Source organism: Achroia grisella, unplaced genomic scaffold (assembly GCF_030625045.1).
Source record: "Achroia grisella isolate CSIRO2021 unplaced genomic scaffold, CSIRO_AGI_Agris_v1 utg1296, whole genome shotgun sequence".
Taxonomy (NCBI): domain Eukaryota; kingdom Metazoa; phylum Arthropoda; class Insecta; order Lepidoptera; family Pyralidae; genus Achroia; species Achroia grisella.
In genome coordinates, this window is record NW_026712614.1 from 74282 (window position 1) to 102104 (window position 27823).

At 34.5% G+C, this 27823-nt stretch overlaps 1 protein-coding gene and 1 pseudogene across 1 annotated transcript; one reads left to right on the forward strand and one right to left on the reverse strand.

Moving 5' to 3' along the window:
* Positions 1-59: 59 nt before the first annotated feature.
* On the forward strand, positions 60-8919 carry LOC131855077 (uncharacterized; annotated as a pseudogene).
* An 8972-nt stretch (positions 8920-17891) lies between these two features.
* On the reverse strand, positions 17892-26957 carry LOC131855084 (uncharacterized). Its single transcript, XM_059206299.1, has 6 exons — positions 26742-26957; positions 26164-26374; positions 25259-25366; positions 20944-21091; positions 18679-18868; positions 17892-18014 (listed from the first exon to the last, which is right to left on the reverse strand). Exons 1-6 carry the CDS (start codon positions 26955-26957, stop codon positions 17892-17894), a joined length of 996 nt encoding a protein of 331 aa, XP_059062282.1.
* Positions 26958-27823: the final 866 nt, after the last annotated feature.

Here is a 27823-nt window from a genome sequence, read left to right on the forward strand (position 1 = left end):
ATGTCAATTTTATTTAAGGTTATTAATTTCGCAATCACGACTATAACAATCCAAACGAAATGTTATGTAGCAAATTTAAACAAATATTCTATAATAAGTCCAAGTTGAATGATAAAGTGCAATATTTTTTAATATCTTCGCGGTTATCGAAGCGATGTATGTTGTTAGATAGTTTATTGACAATATCTAAAGGTGAACGGAGTATGTCGTATTTTCGTCTCTCACTCAAAGATTTGCGTGTTACGAGACTGTGGAATGCTTGGCGGCGAAGTTGTTTTGTTAACGCTGTGGTCAAAAGATGTAGGAAGGATGTGAACGTACGGGAAATGATACAAACATTCAGGCATGCGATTCTGCGGCCGAGACGAACACTATTATTGTCGGCTACAGCTGCGTATAATAGTAATCGTTCTGAAGACAGTGAACCACAGTCTAACTGCGCAAAAAGTATTACCGACGAAGAACTAGAGGTATATATATATATATATGTTATTATTGTAAGTTGTTACCCATGACTTTGACTGGGTTTCTAGAGATAAAAGGTCACAACTCTGTCATGATACAAACAATCTTCATAGCAAATTTGTTTAATATTCCCTCGCTTGGTTAGTTGTATAAAGCTAACAAATATGTCGACAAACAGACTTTCACATTTATAACATTAGTCTGTAAATAATATAAGTATAATAGGTATACATTACACTACTATAAATCTAGAACATTTTATAAATTAGTAATTTTGAATTTTTGTAAATATTTTAACAATAATATTTACTGCACTGCTACTCTAAAATTCAAATTAATTTAGTGACTCATTTTTCTTTTGTTACATTAAATATAATAGTTTTAAAAAAGTTTATGAAGTTCCTTGATCAACTGTAATTAGTAAGTCATAAAAGATATGAACAGATCTAAAATATTACTGCAATCATAAAAACAAACTCCATCAAAACCAATGCATCCATATGTAATGGAGATATAATGTCATAGAGAAAAATAACATGGAGATTAGAAGATTAGAAATTGGAAAGCTTTTAATGGATATATATTTACATATAATATAGATAAGATAACAAAAACAAAAGCATTGACTTTATACAATATGTAAGGTTTTTATTCATTTGTAAGTATTGTTTGTTACATTAAATATATACAATAAAAAAGAGGATGCCAATTCAATTATTTGACAGGTAGCTGATGTAATAAGGAGCTACTTTTATTTTAAAATTTTATTTTATTTTAGAAAAGTAAAGTTAAATTCCACGCGGATGAAATCGCGGGAACAGCTAGTATGATAATATGATGTATGTTGTTGTAGTTCATGGAAATAGTTAGTACATATTTTCAGGTTGTTTGTCACTTGTTTGTCACTCTAATTACATGAAAAAAATTCATTTCCTGATTTAAAATATTTTTTTAGGCTGTATTATCAGAGTTGGATGGTATTGTCCAACTATCCAAGAGGACCCTGTTCTGTACAAGTTGTGGGAAACGATTGGTTGTTGACAGAAAACATCCTGGTGTTCAGTATTGTGTGTGAGTATACATATATATTTCTTAAAACTCATTTTATTGAAAAAAAAAATCATGGTATAAAGGCAAAGGTAATGCTAGAAGCATTTGTCAGTCTCAATGGTCTAGTGGTTTAGTACACTGCCTTACTATACGATGGTCATGGGTTCGATTCCTCACATGGTACACACATTTGTATTCATGAGTATGATTGTATCAGTCTCGGTATTTTCTATGTATAAAATGTATTTATTTAAAAAAATGTATCCATGTATTTATATCAGTTGTCTAGTACCCATAATACAAGCTCTGCTTAGCTTGGGACTAGATGACGTTGTGTGAATTATCCTGAGATATTATTATATTATAATTATTATAGATGATTGAGTTTTTAATAATAATTAGAATGGAAGGGAATAGATATTGCTGTGTATATTATCCATCCTTATTACAGAGCCACCTTAATATTTATTTATGGCCTTTATGTCTTTAGACAAGCTGATGTAGTGAGGCAGTGAAATAGAAATGCACTGCCTCACTACATCAGCTTGTCTAAAGACATAAAGGCCTCCTCCAATAGACTCCATGTGCCTCTGTCTAACGCTAACCTTAATGTAACAAGCCTCAATATAATGATTTAGTCTATTTAACAAGTACCTCGTAATACGTAATGAGCAATTCAAGAGCATATGCACAACATACACTGTGATAAGAGTTTACATTGCGAATTTCTTTCGAACAACCTCTTTATTTATAATGATTTTTAAACTATAAAAATAAGTGAAAAAACTTCTTAGTAACAAATGTTATCAATACAAAACCATTATATAAGGTTTCCACCAATAAATGACCCTTGATCCCATAGTATGTGACTATATCACGACATGTTCTAGTTTATAATAAAAAAAAATATACTTTGATTAAATTGTTTTCATTAGTGGAAGTTTTGCATACATAACAACAACACACAACTCTTAACGGTCTCGGTGATCTAGCGCGGTGTTTCCCCATTAGTGGTACGCGTACCCCCAGGGGTACGTGGAGTTGGATCAAGGGGTACGTGCGGCTATCAGTACAACAAACATACACACACACTCACAATTTCTCACATTTATAATATTAGTGTGATTGCTACAATAAGGGGTACGCAAGGTTTGAGGTTTTTTTTGAAGTGGTAGGCAGCAAAAACTAATTGGGATCCACTGGTCTAGCGGTTTAGCACACTGATTTACTTCTATTCGTCGCGGGTACGATTCCTCACAGTGCAAACATTTGTATTCATGAGCATGATTGTTTGTATCGGTCTGGGTGTATTCTATGTATATTATGTATGTATTTACAAAAATATGTCTAAGTATTTATATCAGTTGTCTAAATACGCATAACACAAGCTCTGCATACGGCGGGACTAGATGGCGCTGTGTTAATTGTTGAGGGTTATTTATTTATTTATAAGAAGATGAGTATGTAATGTTGGAGTGAATAATAATACAGTGCAACCTTCATATAACAAATCTTAGATCAACCTAACCTCAATATAAAAACCTTAGTTTAACAAATTACTTGATATTACGAATATTTACATGTTCCCTTCTGATTTGTCATATTGAGATTGCACTGTATTAATGTATGTGTTTTTTTCGGACTACTCTAATGCTGTTGACCGCAGCTGGCCTTCAACTAACGTTGCCAGCTTCATCTGACGTAAGGGCATCGGAGTGCAGACGGCACCCGCGGAAGGCCTTAGAAGCGGCTGAAGTCCAACTCCCGCCTGACGAATACGACTTTAGACTGAGGGCACTGTTAGAGGTTCGATCCTCCGCTCAGGCCGTCGTAATTTTAATCCCCGTTTGATTTATATGAGATTAGAGGGTGCACCCTCTGATCGATCCCTCGGAAGATTGATCGGAGAGGAAACTTTAAGCAAGACAAAATAAATAAAGTTCATAACAATAATTTAATCTCATCTTTATAGGTGTAAAGATGGTCCCCACCAGGACGTGTCGTCAGACGGATGGATGCCGTACATGGAAGTCGAGGATGTCATCATATGGCGTAAGGAGTACAAGCCAGGCCAGGGATTGTATGCGTACAAAGGTAATTCAAATATATTGAAAAATTTTAACTGACACACGACACCCATTCGAACGGGGATCGAAATTTGAACCCCCTAGAGGTGCAGTCAGTCAGGAGACAGGCAGAAGTTGGTCTTGAAGCGCTAAATAACTTCTGCGGTCGCCCTTACCTCCGATGAAGTTGTAAAGCAACGGCTACAAAACATTTGTATGAGTGTGAGTATGATTGTTTGTATTTGTCTGGGTGTTTTTTATGTATAATATATATTCACGAAAAAATATCTATGTATTTATATCAATTGTCTAGTACCCCTAACACAAACTTTAGCTAGCTTAACTTGGGTGTAGATATATATATATATATATATATATATAGCATCAATTGTCCTGAGATTATTAATATTGTTATATACTTATATTTTCATAAAAAAATTTGATTTCTATTCTCACCGCGACTATAAAGATTCCATTGTTAGAGTATGTTTGCCGTTGTAATATACATATGTACTATATATGGTCGCAAACATTGTGTTAATTCTGTTAATAATATAATTAGCCTTGAGTTGATAATTAACTTACTTAATATATAGGAAATACCTTCAAAACGTACGCTCATGTATGCAGAGGAATGGATAAAGATATTGACTATTTTGTTTATGGTTGTTTGCACATTAATTCCGAACTTAAATTAAAGGATAATTATTTGTACCGGACATTTTTTTTATGAAAATTGTAGCATATATCTTGCTATCTTACAAATATTATAAACGTAACTATTATTTGAGTATGGATGGATATGTACCTACTTGTAATATTTCTGTCAAAACTAGGGAATTCTCCCATTAGTTTACCTCTCCAGATAACATAGATTTAAGTTCTGTGTAAAGTCCACGTTACAACTCTGGTCGAATGTACGCGTTAGTAATGCGTACGAGTATCCATCACAAAAAGAATTACAAATATCATAAAAATAAAAGTAGACTAAGCTGTACGGTCTAAGGATCTTTGCCTGTTCCATCATTGAAAATGAGATAGACGAATAGGGAAAAAAAATATCGCTATAATATAACATTTTCAACTCCGTATTTTCCTCACAAAACCTTGGATACCTCTCACTTATAAAGTACATCAGATACCTCTGCTTCAGATGTTATTTCGGTGTGTACAGTTTACGGTCGGTACAAGGAAGTTCGGGCGCAGGACTTCGCCGCTGTGCAGGTGGACGGCGCCTACCGTCGAGTCTGGGATACAGCCGTGGCTGCCCTCAGCGTGGTGGAACGCCGCGCTAACGGACTCGAGACCAGGCTGTGCTGCATTGGGAGGTGCTGTGGCCGGTGAGTTCTTGAATTTGAAATTCAAAAATTCATGTGGGATATTTTAGCCGCATATGAACGTAACATTTTTTATGTTATATTTTTTTTTTCCTACCGTCCAGTTTAGTATATATTTAGATCCAATTGAGAAGAACTGGCAAGAAACTCAATTCAATTGCTTTGCTTATATGACGTCATTTCTGCGTGTTTTTTTTAATGGATGACAATGGAATTGTGCATCCACCGCATAAGCTGAGCATGAGGTTAGATCAGGTAGTCCATCATAACAAATTTACCAAAAATTTATCATGATGGTTTCCAGGGGTACTGCTTGGAGGTCAGCCGGACATTTTTAAGGGATGTTAATAAATGGAGCATCCACTTGCGCTAACGGTTTAAGCAGGTGGGGCACCAGTGCACCTTGATAGGATGAGCATGTGGTCAGATCAGTTGGCCCATCATGACAAATTGAAGCGGAATTAAACAAAATAGTATAAATACATTAAGTAGTGAATTGGAGTTCCGCAAAATAACACAAATTAAATATTGTATTACTAGCTACTCACCCGGGCTTCGCACGGGTGTACATGTATTATATATATAAACCTTCCTATTGAATCACTCTATCTATAAAAAAACCGCTTCAAAATCCCTTGCGTAGTTTTAAAGATTTAAGCATACATTGGGACGGACAGACAGCGACAGTGACTTTGTTTTATGCTATGTAATGATGATTTATTATATTTCAGAGATTATTTGAAAACAGAGACTACGTATATATCAGGCGCCACAAAGAATTCGATTCAACGACCGCATCCGATTCACACATGCAAACTATATTCGATTCACCCCCCACCACGACGTCTCATACACACATCGACACGGAACGACCCAGCGTGCACTCGAAAGCGAAACGGAAAGCTATGGAGAACTACGAGAGAGAGAGAGAGACGGCAGTCATACTAACAAAGTGTACGATAATGTCGCGGTCGTGCGAGCACGAGGAAGTGCCGGAGACCAAGCATGCTATCCGGGTGTCGGAGTACTGGAGTCATATGGTTGTGAAGACGCTTAACGGCAATGATAAGCAAGAGAGGTTTTACCAAAGTGAATTTAATGATTAGGTAAATGATGTTTCACCAAGGTGGACTTAATGATTAGGTAAATGATGTTTCACCAAGGTGGACTTAATGATTAGGTAAATGATGTTTCACCAAGGTGGACGTTTTTTTAAGGTCGTCCGTGGGTGACCCTTCAAAACAGTGCACAATATTGCACTGTTTTGAAGGGTATTGTGCTGAAATTAATCAATTTAAATAATAATAATTCACACAACTCTATCTAGTCCCAAACTAAAATGTTATTTATAGTTACAATTTTGTAAATATTATTATTATTATTAATATTATAAACGCGAAAGTTTGTGAGTATGGATGGATGTTTATTTTTTTTTCAGGCGTAAACAACTGATAGGATTTTCATAAAACTTTACATTGATATACCTTATACATCAGAATAACATATAGGCTATATATCTCACGCTAGTGAAACCGCGAACAGCTAGTACATACATAATATACACAGACACTCAGAACAATACAAACAATTTTACTATATGAATTAGGTACATGAATGTTTGCATCGTACAAAGAATCGAATCGCGACAATCAGAAGTACGGCCATGTGCTAAACCACTAGACCACCGAGGCATTCCGATTGGTTCATTCGGTTATTATGTCCCACCCTCTTCTGAGATGTACAATAAACAACCTGACGGATAACTGAGTGAAGGTGGAAGGGAATCGTTAGTATTGTAGCCTGATGACCCCATGCCAGTTTGACCGCCACCTGGAAACCATCGTGATAAATTCCTGGTGAATTTATCACAATGGGCTATCTGACTTGACCTCAGCATCTCATGCTCATCTTATTATCCTCCACTGGTGCCCCGCCAGTGTAAACTTTAGCGCAGACGGGTGCACCATTCCATTATCATCCCATAAAAAAACTGAACGTATATCGGCGGCCTTATTTGGTGATCGTCAGGCGGGCATGGAGTTCGTGCTGACGTACTACGACGAGCCGGCGGTGGGCGGCCTGCCGTGCGGAGTGGCCACGTGGGCCACGGGCCGCGCCGCGCCCGCCTACCTGCTGCGCATGCGCGCCGCCGCCGCGCACTACGCCGCCTGGCGCGCCGCGCGCACCCACCAGGTACACTCGGACACGTGACACGTGACACGTGACACGGACACGTGGGCCACGGGCCGCGCCGCGCCCGCCTACCTGCTGCGCATGCGCGCCGCGCGCACCCACCAGGTACACTCGGACACGTGCAAAGCACACTCCAGGTTTATATTTGTGTGTTGCACCGAGTGGCGCGTGATCTACCATAATATCCTTCCTTCCATAATTTCTACACACGACACCGTCCTCGTCGGCGAACACGACGATCTCAATCAAACTATACAGCGCAATATGACTACCCCGGTCGCCCTTCCGATCGATCCCCCGTCCAATTCAAACGGGTATCGATATTACGACGGCCATAGCCGAGGTTCGAACCCCTAGCGGTGCTCTCAGACCGAAGTCCTATCCGTCAGACGGGAGTTGAACTTCAGCTGTTTACTACGGATAATAATCTTCTGATTATTAAATATTATTATTATGATCTGTACACTAAATTCCTATTTAGATATACTACTAAATATACAAGATCTCTTCTGAAGCTTTAATAATGTAAATCAAGGTATAAAAAAGTAGGATGTTGTAAAATGTCTTTCATCGCATAAGTTGAGGAATGCCCACCCGTGCGAAGCAGGTACGGCCAGCAAGTACATAAATATTTAGAAATTGTTTACTTATGTTTCAAACTGTACTAATAGTCAAAGTTTCTTCAGTCATGAACTATTGTATTTATTGTATTGTTTATCAACGCAGGACCTCCCGGATTATATACCGTTCAGTCCAGAGAACACGACACAAGATGGCGACAAGTTGACTGAGAGAATTAAAGAGGAAGATATGGAGGTTAGAGTGCATTACTTTTAAATCTAACATTAGTCGACTTAAGTCGCGTTTTGCTTTCATGCAGGAATGAGTGTATGTAAAGATAAACTAAGAGAAAGATATCGAACGCACCACGCCTACCGCTACGCCTACCGGTCCATCCATTTCAGAAATTAGCCGGAACAAACAGATCGACAGACAAACAGACAAAAATTTTAAAAAGTGTTTTTTTGGTGAATGTACTGCATTTATATTCATATGCATGTGGTAAAAAGTGGTTATTTCAATATTACAAACAGACACTCCAATTTTATTTAGATGTGAACTAAACGCAATCGATAAAACTGTTCAAAATATACTATTTGAAGAAGTGACCGTTTTGATAGAGTTCATGTACTTTATAAAACTATTAATTTCAGTCATCCAGACAAGGCCCAGAACTTGAGAATGGAGATGACTCGACGAGAGACCAGTGTACACAGACCTATGAGGTGCAGCCCCCGCCTACGACCCTCCGTCGAAGGGAGGTTAAGGTTATGGCTCAGTCATCCACATCCAAGTCCAATGTGAAGTCAGGAGAGACACATGTAAGTTTGTCTTCTGTTATATGAAATAAACTATCTGTACGCGCGACTTCGTCCGCGTGGAATTTAACTTTATTTTTCTAAAATAAAAGTAAGTCCTAAGTTACTCCTTATAACATCAGCTACCTGCCAATAAAAGTCCAGTCATTTCAGAGATTAGCCGGAATAAATGGACAGACAGACAAAAATTGTAAAAAATGTTAATCCACATTACTAACAAACCAATATTAAAAATCATTTACAATATGCACCCTTATACCCTTTCCCCAAAGGAAATATTAAAAATCATTACAAAGTGACTAATATATCTGTGTTTTTGTTTGATAGGGAGCGGTGCAAGAGGGAGACAGCGATAAACCAGAAGAAGACACCAACAAGAGCAACAGTAGCTGGTGGCGGTATCTCTACCCATTCTATTATTTTGTATGAACCAAAGAGTTGATATATATTGTGACCTCATTGTTGTAGTTTTCTGCAACTACACTAGTGTTCTGCCATATTAGTTAAGTGATTCTAACTACGAGACGAGAATAATACAATATTTAAAAAAAATCGAAAAAAAAAACCACTAAACTCCTAACCGCTATTATACGAGACGACATTATTACAATATTTAAAAAAACGCAAGAAAAAAACATATTGCATAGACAGCACTGTACAGCTGTAGACAGGAGTGTATATCGTTGGACAGAACTTTTTTTTTTTTGAGGGTTGATAATGGATTGATGAACCCTCCTGCTCTAACGATTTACGCTGGCGGGGCACCAGTGGAGGATGATAAGATGAGCCTGAGGTCAGGTCAGTTAGCTCATTGTGGCAAATTCACCAGGAATTTAACACAATGGTTTCCAGGGGACACCACGTGGAGGTCGACCTGACATGATACATTGCTAGCAATGGGGTTATCAATCCACATTACCAACAATCCCCTTTCCCCCAGGTGGACAGGACTGTACAGAGCTAGACAGCACTGTCCAGGTAAATCAGCTTAAATACATTTTTGCGTTTGTAGTAAATTCAGAAAAAAACAGTTTTGCACTAGCTAACACGAGTACTCGCTCCCGCAATAGTCGGGTGTAGTTGCGGAAGAGATTATATAAATTTAATTTTGTGAATTACGTGATTAAGAAATTCACTATTAAAATTACATTTAATAGTGCAAGAAATAGAAAAAGAAATTCATTTATCTACTACAAATGCAAAAATGTCTTTAAATTGATTTACCTGTTCATAGGGTTGCCAACTCTCGAAAGGATCACCCTGCGAGAATTTTATCGAGATTATTAAAAGAAAATCATTAATTCTAATTCGATTTTCTTAACGAGATGTGGTTGCATCTCTCGCAAAAGTACAACCTCGTACAATTTGTCACTATCTAAGTCCATATTTGATAATTCCTGAAGTTTAGTAATTGGTTCTTTTTAGGATAAACGAGAATGTATTTTTCTTTTTGAGAAAATCCGGAGAAATTATTGCTCTCCAGGAGGTCGGGAGATTAACTATTATTACCGTATTCTCTCGTAATAATGGCATTTTATTATATGAGGGTTGGCAACCCTATCTGTGTTGCTATCTTTACCTATATAATATGATTCAAACTATTATATACAATGAACTATCACACAGTACTGTTTATTAACAATAGACAAGTCTAGAATTTTGTTACTAATTTGCTTCGCGATTCTGTGGAACGTTAGTTTCATATTCTGTGGAAATAACTTTATTAGTTATTTTTAAACTTTCGTGTTTATTTATATTATTAACCGGGTCTTAACATGAATAATTTTATGGCAAATAAAGATATTTATCTCTGTTGTCACCTATGTACATTGACATCGCTGTTACTCCTCGTGACCACGTCTAGTGCAACCTAGTCGAAACGTCGAGAGAGGTAAATACCTTTATGTGCCATAAAATTATTCGTGTTAAGACCCGGTTAATAATTTAAATAACTTTATTGTTTAGTTTTGATGCTTAAAGGGGTAAAAGTTCACTGGATGACTTTTGTTATCGTACGGAAATAAAAGATTATTTTGAAGAGATGTTATACATACAGAACGAATTTGTCCGACATGTTTAGCCTAATTTAGATGGCATATAAAACAATTAAATACTACAAAAATAATAATAGTTAAATGTATTTTTTAATAATAATAAATAAGAACGACGTCGTAATAAAATAAAAGTAACACTATAGATATATTAAATAGAAATAATAAGAAATATTAAATTTCGTCAACTATTTTTTTTATTGTATATAAGTATAGTTTTTAATAATAAAACCTTAGTAAGGTTCAAACTTATATTTTAAATCAATTATGGTCGAATTTCGACCACTGAGCGCTAACCACTGGTACTATATACATATACATACCAATATTTATTTATTTATTTTATATCCACGCTTACATTTATTTTACTTATATAAAAGAATGATAGTATTTAAAATTGAAATAAAAACAAGTAGTCTAGTTCTGTATATGTATATATATATGTTGTTATTTTTAACTATACAACCGTTTTGTAGTGTTTTCTCTGACCGATATAAAAAGTCATCCGGTGGAGTTTTTTAGGATATTAGTAATAAGAGTCTGAATACAAAGTATCAATAAGCACATATATAATGTCCGAGTTGTCATGTTGGTAAATATAAGATCAGTTAAGTCTGTATTTAACAATATGTATAACAAAACATGCATGCTAATGTGGATCTAAACTGTTAGAACATTATGTTATTGGGTTTTCCCTAGAGATTATAGCATGGGGTTTTTTAATATATATTTATGCATGATAATGGAATGGCGCACCCGCCTCCGCTTATGGTTTACGCTGGCGGGGCCACAGTGGAAGATAATAAGATGAGCATGATGTCAGGTCAGTGTGCCCAAGCCCATCGTGACAGATCCGCCAAGAATTTATAACGATGGTTTCCAGGGAGGAGGTTTGGAGGTCAATCTGATATGGTACATTGCTAGCAATAAGATTATCAGTCCACAGTCCACACACAGTCCAAACACCAGTTTCCCCCTATATATCAATAAATAAATATATTGTGGATGAGAATTTAATAGTACACCCGCCTGTGCGTAATGCTTTAGCGCTGGCGGGGCACGAGTAGAGGATGATAAGGTTTCCAGGAAGAACTGAGTGGAGTCAAACTGATATGGCACAATCGATGGGGTTTTTAGTCCAGATTACTGATGGTGAATTTAACACGATGGGCCAACTGACTTGACTTCAGCTCATCTTATCATCCTCCATTGGTGCCCCGCCAGCGTAAACCGTTAGTGCAGGCGCGAGCACCATTCCATTATAAGTAAAAAATGGCATCCTGGTGAGCATCTGATGGCCGTAATCATCCTCCTCCATAGGGTCAAAGTTGGATTTGATGCCCACGCTAATCAGACGTAGGTGTCCATCGAATCTCAACTATACTACACTACATTTGGTACACTATTCTTGTTCTAAGAGTATAATGGTGTAGGTAATAAATTCGTTCACACAGTTTAAATCCACATTACCAATTACATCTCAATCATTTGAACTTTGTCATAAAACATACAATGCAATGAAACGATCTTCTTATATTGATAAAAAATAATGTATTTAATTTTTTATGGTATATATGATTTGAATATTTATGAATGCAGTACTATTTTAGAGTATCTATAATGTATGAGTTCTTGAGTGGAGACCGCGAATTAGCAAATATAAAACGTAGGACCTCCCGTTACCTGAAGCTACGACGTAGAGTTGCGGGTAATACAAAATGGGAAGGGCTTGAGATCATGCCTTGTGAGAGACCTATGTCCAACAGTGGACTGCAGTGGGCTGATGAAGATACTGGATAGTGTATTTTTCATATTTTTGGAATACCAAACAAGCTGAGGGTCCATGCCCAGGGTACCTCACATGCGTTGGCATTTCTGAGGACTGAGTTATGCCTACAGGGTAAAGCCCTGTAATTTTATTGTCTTATTTCACACTTCACTTGAAACATATACTACAAATCAAGTTGCTTAGCGACTAAAATATGTGAGAGTATGAGTAGAAAAACGGAAAAGACTATATAAAATTCTGTAACTCGCTCTCTTAAAAATTATAAATTTTAATCAGATCTGCCCAAAGCCAAAAGAGAATTTGTGTGAAATAGATAAAAAAAATATCAATTATCCATTTCCACAATATGTATAAACCTTAAAATTTTCCAACGAAGTAATCTTTAGGGAATTTGTTAAGGTTTAACACACTCTCACTGCCTTTCGGCTTGGTATTACAACTAAGTAAGCCTGTACATCTGTAGATTCTGCCAAACTGAAGAGGATACGCCTCTACACATCCTATGTGGTTGTAGCCCATTCATGCATAAACGAAATATCTCCTTTGGAAAGTTTACACTCTTTCCCGAGGAGATAAAAACCATCGCACCTAAGAATACCCTTCAATTCTTACCCCTGACGGGTCTAGGTAGCGAACTCTGAAAAAGGGCGAGCACAATAGATCTATGTAGGTCGCAGTGCTGCAGGTCCTAGCACCTGACAATAGCCCAAACAACCCAATAAAAAAAAGCCTGTACATTATAGATGCTCTAAATTAAAAACTATAAAGATCTTAAGAAATGAGTTAGTGTGAATCAAAATATAACAAAGTCTGAACTCAACACAATGCAAACTATACCGTATTATTATTATAATAATGTTTACTTTTACATTTCATCGTACAATGCAATTTTTAAACAAATACTAATATACTTTGTATTAATATAGAATAATTAATATTAACATGGTGTTTACAGTGTCAATTGCAAAGAGATTTTGAAATAAATATTGTTTTTTCTATTGAGTAGGTAACATAACAGTAGGTGGTGATACTGTTATGATGTACTAACTTCTAGATATATAAGTGAAGGTGTTAAGTTCATTATATATTTTGACTGTTTCTCCAGTGATGAAAACACCGATAACAAACTAATGGGCCGTAAGCCAGTTACAGGTCAATGTGACAAATTTTCTCCCGTTTGAAAACTTCTATCATATAATAATAAATATAGTAATATGTATTTCATTTTTGTTGATTGTACACAAAAAAAATTTAGTTTATGAGGTTCCTGTTCCTCAACCTACCCTCGGATCTGGAGCTAATTATGGATGATTGTGGAATGGTACACCTCCATTTCACCTCATAAACTTTTTTTTTGTGAAAAATCTAACGTTAACTGCCTGCGCTAACGATTTATGCTGTCGGGGCACCAGTGGAGGATGATAAGATGAGCACAAGGTCACATCAGTTAGCATATCGTGACAAAATGACCAGTAATTTATCACGTTAGTTTCCAGGAGGAACCGCATGGAGGTCCACCTGACTTAGTACATTACATACAAGTTAGTATGTTCACATTACTAACGATGCCTTCTTCCCCTCTGATATTTATTAGACTTCATAATACAACCTCAATTGATATAGAAGTTTTTAAATAAGAGGAAATGCTTGAAGAAATTATACCCTGGCTTGAGGTCTATAAATTAACGAATGAGGTGACTGGTTTATTTGTGCGACATCAAGAATACCTATGATTTAATTTGTCAATTCGAATACCTACCTAAGTAAACTAGTAATATAATATACATATAAAACTACGCAATGCAACTAGTATGTAATTAGAATAGGTGTTATAGAATTTTATAGCTATTTGCTATTTTGTACTAATCACGAAGTTAAGTCATATATTGTAATATATATAATGTTAAGTGTTGTAACTAAGAGGATATGAACGACAGAAAAATAATTTAGACAATAATATATGCGTTGGCTTTATTCTAACATAGACCAGTGCAGGAGCCTATGAAAATGTGACAGTAGTAAGAAGTAAAAGTGAAAAAAAAAATTCACATAAATTTTGAGGTTATGTCACAACTGTTTAAATAGAAAAATTGTAGATCTTTTTATTACCTACAAGTTTGCTATTTAACTGTTTTCCATAGGACTTGTAGTTTTGCCGCAAAACGAGATAAATCGTTTTTTTATCTTTAACATGTTCTTACCTTTAACTTTTTCCTTATTTTTCCTTTTTTGTTATTTCTCGACTTTAGATCCATTTTTTCCTTTGATTTTTGTTTGTTCTTCATCCCACTATCATTTTTTGATTTCAAAATTTATCGACACTGGTTTAACAATGATGTGTGTTAAAAAAAACAAAAACAGTTGTAAAAATGGCTGATCGAAGTGTTTTTATCCTGTTAACCCAGGTATTTCGCCCCGGAATTTAATAATATATAAAATGCAAATGAAGATAAGAAATATATATATACTATTATTAATATAAACAACTGGACACCATTAATTTAGCATGCCAGATTGTAGAAAAGAGTGTGGATTCATAAATCATAAATTGAAATTGAATCTGAAAATTGGTTTACAAGATAGAATATCTTGCAAAATTTTCAGACAAAATAAAGATATGTATGCGTATTTGTGGAACGCGTTTTAAATAAGAAAACGCAAAAATTAAATTGAAATATGTAATACTGGCTGTATCATACGAATTTTCAGGTCTAAATTTCGATATTAAGTAACAATATATTGTTCATGCATTTTCATTCCTGTATGTTACAAATGAATTATATTCTATCTATCTATATTAATACAGGTTTGACTGTATGCTTTTTTTTATTTTTGTAGTTCTAATGTGTACACATATTTTCAATTTACTTGGACTATGTAAAATCTATGGTAGCTAATTATACTTATATTTACGAAGTTCCTTTAATATATTATTTACTAGTATTGTTTTAATATGTATTTAAATGTCGCACACAATATTATAAGGAAACGTAACGTTATTTTTCATGTAAAACAGAAATATTATATATGTATATTTTGCTGAAATTACACAGTCTTGGATCTTATCTATGTTAGAATATTCTGAGATAGATATCAACTAGATTGAATAATTAATATTAAAATCACAAATAATTTAAATCAGCTTACAATTACCTACCACTCTAATGATGGTCACAGTCATCCGGATGACTTATGGTCTCCATCATTAGAGTCATTCTGACATCATTCTGTCCTATTTGTTATGGATGATAATGATACAAGCAGCCTGTGGAGGATGATAAGATGAGCATGAAGTGAGGTCCCATCTTACCAAATGGCAACTTACCACGACGGTTTCTAGGGTGAATCGCGTGGAGAAAACCGGACATGGCACATTGCTAGCTACGAGGTTATTACTCCACATTACTAACAATCCTCGTCCCATGTTTCTGTCATTGTAAATCCAAAATTTTGCAATATACGTACTATTAGAAATTACATTTAGCTTAGTTTAGGTGTAGAGGTAGGATCAGTATTTTTGATTAGCCGATTGATAATAATATTTCTGTGCATAATTTAATAATTTTAGTAGAGTTTGTATGGTCTCAACACGAACTTAATTATATTATGCTTGATTATTTAAGTGTAAATATATGTATTACTTAATACCTCTATAACATTTACCTAATGTATCAGGATAGATAATATTGTAGGGTTACTATTTATCCGGAACTTTGGCGGAAATATTTTCACATAAAAATTTATTCATTAATTACATCATTCTTGATTTTGATAAAGTTTTGTGGCTATAATCATGAGTAGCCACAGTAGGACAGGGTGGCAGGGGCTTTCGCCAACAGGCTCTGACGAGTAAAGTACCTAACCTAACCTAAAAAATAAATTATCTAAGTACTAACTATAATACCTAATATTCTTAAGAAAGTTCATACTCGATAGTCGACACAACAAATAACACAGATACCGGGTGCTATAGAGTGTAACCGTTTTGTTTGAAAAAATAATTTGGGTAAGACAGCGGGTGTGAGCCTGAGCACATGGTTGGCTACACTCATGACTATATCCTATTTTTTTTAAAGGAGGTCCAGTTTTTTTTATTAATATTTTTAAAATGGTAACCCCATAATAATGTTGTCTTTCAGTATTTGCTTCTATATTTTACAGGCATAACAATTGTATTCCTTTGTAGTTATTAGTGTAATTTGAGTATTATTTACAGCGTTGTAAACGTAACCTTATCATTTAACCGTGTAAGTCCAATTTAGTTTAATAATAATGTCATTATTTCAGACAGCACAAATGACCTGATGTTTTAGTGTTATAGTGTTATAAGTGATTCCTGCTATTTCGTATTCTTGTATACTTGTAGGTATACTTTGTACTTGTTATACGCCATCTATAGAATAGGAAATCTGTATTCAAAATAACTTAAAATTAAACACTTTTTAATAGTCATATTACTTTTTTTAGCTACCGCTCATTCGGAAACTGTTTCATCACAAGAAACTTGCGTGTTGCTCCTTTAAATAATTGTTAAGTCTTATTTTTTTTTCAACAATCTTTAGCACTTTTTAACAATCTTTTATATACATTAATCGTTTAAGAAATTTATATTTTAAAAGGTTGTCTACTGTTTACAAGATGGTGTTGTACAAAATACAAAGTACACATACATTTTTGCAAAATAGCACTAAAACTACCAAAATCTTCCATGTAAAGTCCACAAATTTATATCCCATATTTTGTACAAAATATTGTCGTGTGATGACAATTCTGTAATGTATAAAATCTAAATTAATTAACAAGTAAATATATAAAAATGTTCAGCATACAGTCTAAGGATAAATAAAAAAACATGTGCCAGAGAATCCTACAAACTGTCGTGTTCAGTCCAAATCTTTGAATTGTTAATATATTTTAATAATTATTTTGTATGTATTTATTTAAAACTGTGCAATGCAAGAACAAAGCATTTAGAATATGAATATGTAGTTAAGGTTGTTATATCGTAAAGTATTGTAAATGCAATTTTATTATTGTTAATAAATAATATTTTAAAATATTGTTCTTTTATTTCTCTAATTTGCCTTTATTAGAAAATATATATAAATATACTACTTGAACTACTAAGTATATGCAGTTAATAATTACAGTTTGCTGTTTGGTTGAATTTGAGATTTATTATTGGAACAAAAACTAGGTTATGTTATTCTCCAAGGTTCAATTTACATTTAGCCCAAATTTCAAGAAAATTAGTTCAGTGCTTTAGGCGTCCAAATGGCTATACCGAAATACTTTATTATACTGTCTTTATTTCAATCTCACATAATTTAGGCGTCAAGCAGCTTACTTCGATTCATCGTGTTTCGATTGTGCGGTGCAGATTAGGCAGTCAAATTATACCCTGGAATGGCAACTCTTGAGTATCATGGGTCTCACATGATAACGTGATGTCCGTAGTAGGTAACAGTTACCACTTACCATCAGGTGAACAGCTTGTTTGCTATTATAGTTGAATGAAAACAACATGTGTAATATTTCAGATATTTTTTATGAACAAATAATCAGTTGACAAAGAACTCGTTCCCGCGCTGGTTCTGATTGTGGCGCCATTTGCAGGCCCAGTTCCAGCAGGACATGCCCGCCCACGGCTCGTCTGTGTAGAACACCTGCCCGTTTTGGTACATCTGCCAATCATAACGGGGAAAGAAAATTGTTAAAAGTGATGTAAATTGTAAATAAAACTAGTAAAAAGCCTGGAAATTAATATTCCAGGGGATGTGTGATATTGGTGACTACCCCCTTAGCACTCAGCGCGGTTTTGTTCCTAAACTTTTGACGTCATCGTTGCCTTAGAGCGAGTTCGGTACTTAGAGCGGTTGAAGACCAACTCCTGCCTGACGGTTACGCCATTAGACAGATTGAATTAAGCATTAAAAGAGATTATTACTTCTTAAAAAGGCGACAGCGAACTTGCAATATCCCTTGTCTTGCCTGGGTGCACACGGGCGGCGATAATTTTATTTATTACTTTATTTGCTTTATTGACATTAAAAATAGATAGAACAGGTGGACTTAATGCTATAGCATTCCCTCCCAGTCAACCTTTGGGATGTGTAGTGATACTTGATTGCGGTTAAAAGAATAAAGAATTACTTATAATACAATAAGTGATCACTTACTATCAGGTAAGTACCAAGTTCTTTTGTCTCTATACAATAAAACACATGGCAAGTTCATCGTCAGATGAAGCTATAAAGGACAGCTGCGGACAACAGCATTACTATTTCTAGTTTACTGCCGGACCGTATAGGGGACTATAGTAAATTGGTTTAGAGAAAATATACTTACAAATGACAAATCCGAACTCTTATATGTAACACCGTCGTATCCAAAACGGAACACGAAGTTCATGGAGAAAATGGAGAATATACATCTGACGTCGGTGGTGGCTGGTATGAAGTAACGGTAGGGACCACACCAGTAGGACACCTTTGGCTCATATTCCACCGACTCTGGGAACTCCTCGCGGGGGTTTATTCTGAAAATAATTATGTACAATCAAATGAGATCGCATTGGTTTACTTTTAGTTTTACAACTGTACTACCTACTATACTCGCGAGCAAAAGCATGGAATCATTTATTTGGAATTGATTCTGTTAAGGTTGAATAGCGCTAGTATAAAGTCTACGACTAGAGTGGCTACTAGGGCTACAATAAACTAGGAGGGTCCTTGTTTATTGTCACTCTAAAAAAAAACTGAAAAATCATATATGTATTTTATAAATTGTAAATAATAGTGTTAAAGTGTTCGTGTCGTGTCGTGTACCCATTCGCCCGATCCCTTCCTTTCCGATCCTTTTGTAATACCCGTAGATATCTGCTTCCGTCTCCACCGCTAACAATATTTGGTAAGCCACTCTAGTTATATTAGATTCCGTATTTAATAACTAGTTCAGAACAATAAAATTGGTATCATTGAAAGGTTAAACTGTCAACTTTAAATTGATACCAAAGTTCGTTCGTTCGGGAGGGTTCGTTCAAGAAATCCTGCTCCTTCGAGTGTGAATGAGCTGAAATCGGCTTTGATGGAGGAGTGGGAAGGTATCCCGCAAGAATCGATTCAGAAACTGATTAGGCTTAAGCTAACTATGAAAAACCGTCTTCTAGCAATTAGGGCCAGGGGAGGGAACATAAAATATTGAATCGTAATTTTAAGGCCGAATATTTATTTTTACTTTCTTCATTCATTCTTTTTCCATTATCTTTACATTTCCTAACTCCTTCACTCGTTATAAAAACAATTAGCTGTTGTTGTTTTAAGAGCCATGATACTGTCAAAGATATTGTTGAATTAACATAGAACTGCATAAAGTTGTGTCAATATGAAAAAATATTTTGAAATATTTTTTTTTAACGTAATGTCGTGTGTAGCTTATTAATAAATGTATTAGAACGAGGTTTGTAATCGATGTCTAGACTGGCTGGTATGGCAGATGAAGTATATTTGAATATTTGAAAAGAGAGTGTGTTTTGTCATCTTGTCTGCCGTCATATTAGTGTATCTGTAGGTACTATCTATATTGTTGTAATAAATATTTTTTTTATAATTTTATCTTGTTCAGAAATATAATTTTGTTTATCTGTTCGTCTACGTTATTTACTTGTACACCACTAGTTACTCTGTAAAAGTGATAAGTTCAGAGGTAACTTTCCTCACAAAAATATAATACCTAAAATAAAATGGCGAGATTTGGGGAAAAAACGACAAAACGAGTAAATAATTAGTCATATAACATCTGGAAGTTTGGGATCAAACCAATACTAAAAACTAAAAGGACTGCTCTTTAGAATACTTCTATGCAATAATGATAAGATAAAAGATGACAATTGGAAAAAAAGACACTCAAGCATAGACCATTATCATTTCATACATTTATAAAAAACATGTACCTACGACGACATTTACTAACTTATGAAAGATATGTTCGACGCTCTCACTAGTTTGTACGTTGGTTCAGGACGTAATAAATGTCAAATTTTACAAGACTTTCTGTTGGCGACAGACCTCCTTTTATAGATATTTCTATTTCTAAACCTTATATTTTTTATATACAATTTTTGACATATATTTTTTATTATATTGTTTTGCTACATTGTGTCATATACGCTACCACTAAATACATCTATAAGTTTAGTAAGTAATTTTATTTATATTACCCTATTTCACTGCCCAGAATATTAATAAATACCTAGCAGAAATAGAAAATCTTAGTTTTAAACTGAAAAAACCTGGTCAAGAACTGGATTACAAAGTTGTAATTTTAAAAATATGAAGTTTACTACCAATTGTAGACGAAGACAATTATACCTATTTTATATTACTGCATGGGAATCGACAGAATCAGATGAGAAGACACAAAAACTTAAAAAGTCGCCCTTTAACCGAAGAAAATAGGCTGAATAAAAATAAAGGTAATTTTACCTTTATCTGACTAATATTATAAACACGGGCAAAATTGATTTGCCATAAAATTAATCGTGTTAAGACCCGGTTAACAATAAAAATAATGTATATTAAAAACTAAAATTTAAATTTAACTGAATTCACTTACTTGTAGACGCACTGCGCGTCGCTCCAGTTGTCGTCCGAGTGGCAGTAGAGACCTTGGCTGGGATCCTTGGCCTGGAATTGTTCTGCGTGTGGTCCCACGTACGTTGCCTCCGAGTGCCGGTGGTAGAATCCGGTGAAAGCGAAGGCACCTAACGTAGATTTTTTTTAATGTGGACTGATGATCTTTTTGCTAACAATGTACCAAGTCAGGTTGACCTCCACACGGTTACCCTGGAAACCATTGTGATAAATTCTTGGTGAATTTGTCACGATGACTGACCTGACCTCATGCTCATCATCCTCCACTGGCCAGCCAGCCAGCCATCGTAAACCGTTATCGCAGGCAGGTGCAGCATTCTATTATCATACATAAAAAAAACTAATAAAATAAACCGTTTAGAAGTGATTTTTGACATTCATCTGACTTCAAAAAGGAGGTGATACTTAATACAACAAATTTTTTTTTTTTACCTCGGACTTTATTGCTATATAAACCTACTTTAAAAATATTTTTTATTAGGAAACTGGTGATTCTTTTGGTCTCATTAAAATGTTTAAGTTATACAAAATATTGCATTTATTGATTTTACATTTATTGATTAAGTACGTGAAGTAAAAACTTTGTACCCGTGTTTCCGAAAATTGCGCGGACGGAAGTGTATGAAATTTCATACTCGCGTATTAAATAAAAAGATAAAATAGATTAAATTCAGTGATTCGTCTGCAGAAAATACAAAAACAAGTAATCTGCATCATCCATTGTTAGAACAAAGAAAAAAATGGAGGACAGTTTTATGGGCTTGAAACCCCCAGAAACTCTTCAGAAATTAGAGGCGGAGGAATTTACGAAATGGAAAACAAGATTTGAAATTTATCGGAAAGCGACTGGTATGAATAAACCGAAACCAAATAGCAATTATGTTACATTACATGGGTGATTTAGGAATTGACATCCATAGTACTTTTGATTTAAATGAGGAACAAATGAATGATTATGGTTATGAGAAAAATTGTAGACCATTTTATACTCTTGAGAAATGAAAGTGTGTACTGTCATGTATTCATGAATAGAAATCAAAATGAAAATGAGTCCTTCGACTGCTACGTAACTGAGTTAAGAAAACTAGCTCAGCAATGTAACTTCGGTGAATTAAGAGATAGAATGATTAATGATAGAATAATAGCCGGAATAAGAAATACTAAATTAAGAAATAGATTATTAAGCGAAGGGGACATTGATCTAAATAAAGCATTGAAAATTTGTAGAGTAGTGAAATTACAAATAAACAGATAAGACAAATGGAGAATCAGGCAGGAAACAGCCAAGAAATAAATTTAGTCAAGAAAAATATAAGAAGTAATAATCAGGAAACTCATCATTTTACAAACAAGTATATACCTAATAATCAATATAAAAATTACCACAGAGGAAATAATAATTATCAAAATCAGAAAAACAGTAATATGTCATAAAATAATCAAGAAAATTACAATAACAGGCGTAAGATGAATCATAATTTCATATGTCAGTGGTGTGGATACAACCATGAAAGAACAATTGTCCAGCATTTGAGAAAACATGCTCAAATTGCAACAAAACAGAGCATTTTAAGAAGATGTGCTATTTCAGAGGAAGAATCAAAACCGTAATGGCAAGTCAAGAAGAAAAGAGTGATAGTGAAAAAAGTGTTAAATTGTTTTCAGTTGGTGTTCGCAGTGATGAGGCAAGCTGGTTTGAAATGGTACATTTTGTGCAACAAGGACAAAGTATAATATTTAAATTGGACACTGGTGCACAATGTAATTTCATTGAAAGTTTGTAATAATAGGAAACTCTTTAAGTTTGAAAAAAGTAGTCTAACATTAACTAATTTTAATGGAGGAAAAATTCCTACTATTAGACAAATTGATTTAAAATGTAGACTGGAAAGAGGTAGAATGGAAGGGAACAGATTGTTAATTTTCAGGTATGCTATGATAATTATACACCAATTTTAGGGTTGCCAACTATTCAAAAATTTAATTTACTAAATAGAAATATTAGTATGGACAAAATTAATGTTGTAATGTGTAAAGGGAGATATGAATGGGAGTTATACAATAAATACAAAGTTATATTTCAGGGTATAGGAGAAATTAAAGATTTCAAATACAAAATTGATTTGAAAGAAAGAGTGCAAGGTAAAATTGAACCATGTAGACATGTTCCATTTAAATTAATGCAAAAGTTAGGTAGGTAGGTAGGAAAGTAAAAATATTATTTCAAAGATACAAAAACCTACTACATTTGTTAGTCATTTCATTAGTTATTACTACAAAACCTAATGGTACATTAAGAATTTGTTTAGATCCTCAATATCTAAACCCTCAAATAAAACGTCAATAAATATTAATTCCTATATTAGATGAAATTGCTTCAAAGTTAAAGGGTAGTCGCATATTTAGTACATTAGATGCAAATTCAGTTTTTTTATGATTAAGCTTTCTGAGGACTCCAAGGAGCTCACTACATTCAGTACACCCTATGGGTGATATTTTTATAACAGATTACCGTTTGGTTGGTCATCTAGTCCAGAAGTATTTCATGGTGTTTTCAGTAAAATATTTGAGGATATACAAGGAATAGAGATTTATATTGATGATTTACTTATTCATACCATAACAGAAAAAGAGCATGATTCAATTTTAGAAAAAGTACTTAAGAGGGCTCAGGAATTTGGTATTAAATTTAATATTAATAAATGTAATTTTAAAAAGTCTCATGTGAAATATTTAGGACATATTTCTACAGAAAAAGGTATAAAGGTAGATAAGGATAGAGTTAAGTTAATAGAAGAAATGGAAGTGCCAAAATCACAAACAGAATTATTAACATTTTTAGGTGTAATCAATTATGTGTCAAGATTCATTCCGAATATGTCAAACTTAACAGCTCCATTGCGTAAATTAATTAAAAAACAAGTTCCATTTATATGGTCCGTTGATCAGCAAACTGCATATGATAAATTGGAAAAAATGTTAGTTGAACCCCCAATATTGTTTTATTTTGATAATAATAAAAAGATTGTTTTAAGTGTGGATGCTTCTAAAGATGGTTTAGGTGCAGTAATCTTCCAGAATAGGAAACCAATAGGATATAGTTCAAGGTATATGACAGAAACTGAAAAGTCATATAGTCAAATTGAGAAAGAAAGTCTTGCTATTTTAAATGATTGTAAAAAAATTCATCAGTATTTATTTGGGCAACAATTTGTAGTAGAATCTGACCTTTAGTTTCTATTTTTTCAAAACCGTTAAATAAATGTCCTGCTCGATTGCATTGCAGATTACCGTCTTCAGTGCCGTGATCACACAGACAATATCCTTGTATTAGTTTTTAAATATTATATTATATGTATGTCAGTCTATAAGGTATTTATAATATGGGCCTAGTTGCCTGAAATAAATGAATAAATAAATAAAATAAAAATAGTAATCGTATGGAACCAATGATATGTAAAGAGATACCTAACAATCCATGTCAGATATATTTTTTTCTTTATAATAAACCATAATAATTATTTGCTTATAGTAGATACTTATAGTAAATTTGTTGAGATTCAGCAGTTATCAAATTTATCAACAGAAAGTGTAATTCTGTGTATTAAAGAAATATTTTCTAGATATGGGGTACCTAATATAGTATATTCTGATTCAGGTAGTCAGTTTACAAGTGAAGACTTTAAAATATTTAATAAAAAATGGAATTTTGATCACAAGATCATAAGCCCAAAACCTCACCAAGGAAATGGTCTTGCTGAAAGATACGAGTACAAACTATTAAAAACATATTGCAAAAATAATTTATGAGAAAAAAGATATACATTTAATTGGTGTATTCCGAATACACCAGTATCTCAAGATGTTACAACTCCAGCAGAAATGTTATTCAATAGAAGTATTAGGAATATATTACCATATATACATAATGATAATTTTGTTAAGAAAGATTTTACTAAGGAATTGATAGAAAGACAGAGTAAACAGAAAATGTATCAATATTATATACAATAAAGTATAATTTCTAAATAAAATATAAATGATTTGAATGAATAAGTAAGAACTTCATAACAAGTATACCTAAGATGTTCGCTACAGTGATTAATATGACCACCGCGCTACAGTATATTTAAGTAGTATAGTTAGGTTTCCGCATTGAATATTTGTGATCTCACAAATGTTAATAGTAGCGGAATTAAACAAAACAATACAAATTACCATTAAGTACTTACTACTTCAGATTGACGCAGTAATTTTCCTTTAGAAGAATTAATTACCTCTGAAGGTGTAACAGTGTGGTTTCCGCTCGCTGGCCAGGATCATCTGCGCGTCTTCTTGGTTGTGTGCCGACACCACGTAGTAAGATGTACCCAGACATTTGAATTCTAAAACGTACACATCGGACAATAGCTTGTGCCTACACTTGTAATATATATGTCAACAATCGGCACTCTTCCAGTTGTTGACGTCTCCATATAAGTTGGGTACATTTATCTTGTGTAAAGTCAGTCAGCAATACGACTCCGCGTTGAGTGTTCGCGTTACTCGTACTTATAAGCCATGTAGCACACTATCAAATAGTTACTAATTTAGCACAATTATTACACCCGTACACTCACTATCTAGATCAATATTTTCCATAAGAATTTTAGAAAAGCTAATGTGATGTGATTATCTAGATAGTACAGGAAACAAATTAAGTAGCGACACCTCATCCCATCATAGATAATGTTACAGTTGTGTTGCAGATTGACAGTTACTGACAGCCTACATAAATTTAATATATAAAAAATAAATATATGTTTAAAATTTTATACAATAAAATTTGTTTAAAACTGAAAATGTCGCCGCACTATTATCTTACTCGCCGTAAATATATGTACAATTAAACGACCGCACAACAACGATTTTCCACAAGTAGCGAGGTACATCGACCCACAGCCCACAAGTAAGCGAGAATAATAATAATAATTATAATTCAAGACAATTCACAAGACACACTTGCTAGCAATGTACCATGTCGGCCAGGTTGAGTTCCACACGGTTTCACCTAGAAACCATCAAATTTCTGGTACATTCTACCTCAAAGGGAGTACCTTACTCTCAGTTCGTCTCTGCCTTACTGGGCGATAGAGGTAGGGCGGAGTTGGGTACGGCGCTGCCTCTAGGACGTATAACTAACCTGGACTAGTGTAGAGTCCAAAAGGTATCTTCGCCTGCGTTGACCTAATCTTCGCTTCCGAAGTGTCCATTTTCTTATTCAGTTTTAGCTGCACCATGGACATGAGGGCCGTGTCTGTAGCGAACAGCAATCGTTTCAAATCCTTGATGTGCGTGTCTATGAAAGCGAATAGCTTCTTTTGTCCTTTCTCCAGGATCTCGCGGCGTTCCGTCTGTTTTAGGTCAAGAATTAATATTTTAATTATATTCATTATTTATGTTATTTTGTTGTATTTTAGTATTGCACCTATCCCAAATGAAGGGGTCGGTACTTTAATGACTATGTTCTTAATAATAATAATTTATTTATTTGCTTGCTACATGGTAGTTTCGGATCTTACTAACTAATAAAAGTACATGACATGCAGCACCCATTAGAGGTATGCAAATACTGAAATTAACTCATATTCAATTTAATATAAAGTTATGTCATTACATTACTTAATGGTGGAGTTATGGTTACGGCTTACCATGAGGTGGACCGTGAGGTTATTCGCCATTCCAATAAAATAAAAACAACAGTCGTAAATTATACATTACCGGGTTGTGTGGCTCTTTCATACGTCCATTCATGTAACTGTAATATTCCTGAAGTTTTTCGAATTTCTCATCCGCGTAGCTGTGCCGCGGGTCGATGATATCACTACTCGGCATGTTATAAGGTTTCTGTAAATAATGATGATTTATGTCAAAAGAAAGTCGTATGCGCTCTGTGTGTTTCTTGCTATTGTTTGGAATGAAACCGGCAACAAACATTTAGTTCATTTTTATACGGCTTGGTGTCGCTCTCATTGGACTTCCTAAAATATGGTCGAGCGCAGTGATGGCTGGCTCATCCGAACGAAGACTCACGAATGCTGCTTGTAGGGCCTGGTCTTCTCTTATCACTACGACCGATTTAATCTTATTGTGTATTTATATTTGATCCTAATAAATTAGTGGTAGTTCGTAGTTTGTATTCACAAGTTTCGACTTGAAAGATATGAATTTACAAGGATTATTTAACAGAGCAACACACAAGTTTCTTGCTCGTTCTTCTTGTTATGAGAATGAGTGGTAGATTAAAAATATTGTTATGACTATATTAAGTTTATTTGAATAAAGAATTTTCTATTCTAGTCTATTCTGTTCTCTGTGTCTGCCATGTTAAGTAAAAAACATTATTCATACAACTGTTTTTTATCTAATCCTGTTCGCGACTATTGTAAATATTTGATTATTGTTAGCTTAATAAAATTTATAATTGTAGTAGTTTCAATTCCCTAATAGGTAGAATTAAATATAATTGTATTGTATGTAAAGTTTAAATTAATAAATAAAGGAGCGAGTAGAGGTGGTCTTTTCGCGCTCTCCGTCCCGCTCGCACCTATGTGCGTAACACAATCGTTACCTAGTACGTGACACGGTGCGAGCGGGCGGAGTATAAATATAGGTGCCGAACGCGGCACGATTCATTCCGCTTCCATCGCTAGTACAGACCACCGAACTCTGCTCGAGAGGATACTTACACTTGTCTTTCTTGTTTCCACCTCCACCTGCACCCGCAACCTTACAAACAAGTACGGGGAATAGATACCCGTACATCTGGTCCTTCGAGAAGCCGGATTGTTGGAAGAAGAAAG

What these genes read in the sequence shown, in the direction of transcription:
- LOC131855084 (XM_059206299.1), bottom strand. Translation starts at nt 26,957, where the DNA reads ATGTTTGTTGCCGGTTTCATTCCAAACAATAGCAAGAAACACACAGAG. An exon ending in TGGACTCTACACTAGTCCAG is followed by an intron (nt 25,367 to 26,163) that starts GTTAGTTATACG and finishes TGTACGTTTTAG; the next exon opens with AATTCAAATGTCTGGGTACA. An exon ending in GACGCGCAGTGCGTCTACAA is followed by an intron (nt 18,869 to 20,943) that starts GTAAGTGAATTC and finishes AATTATTTTCAG; the next exon opens with AATAAACCCCCGCGAGGAGT.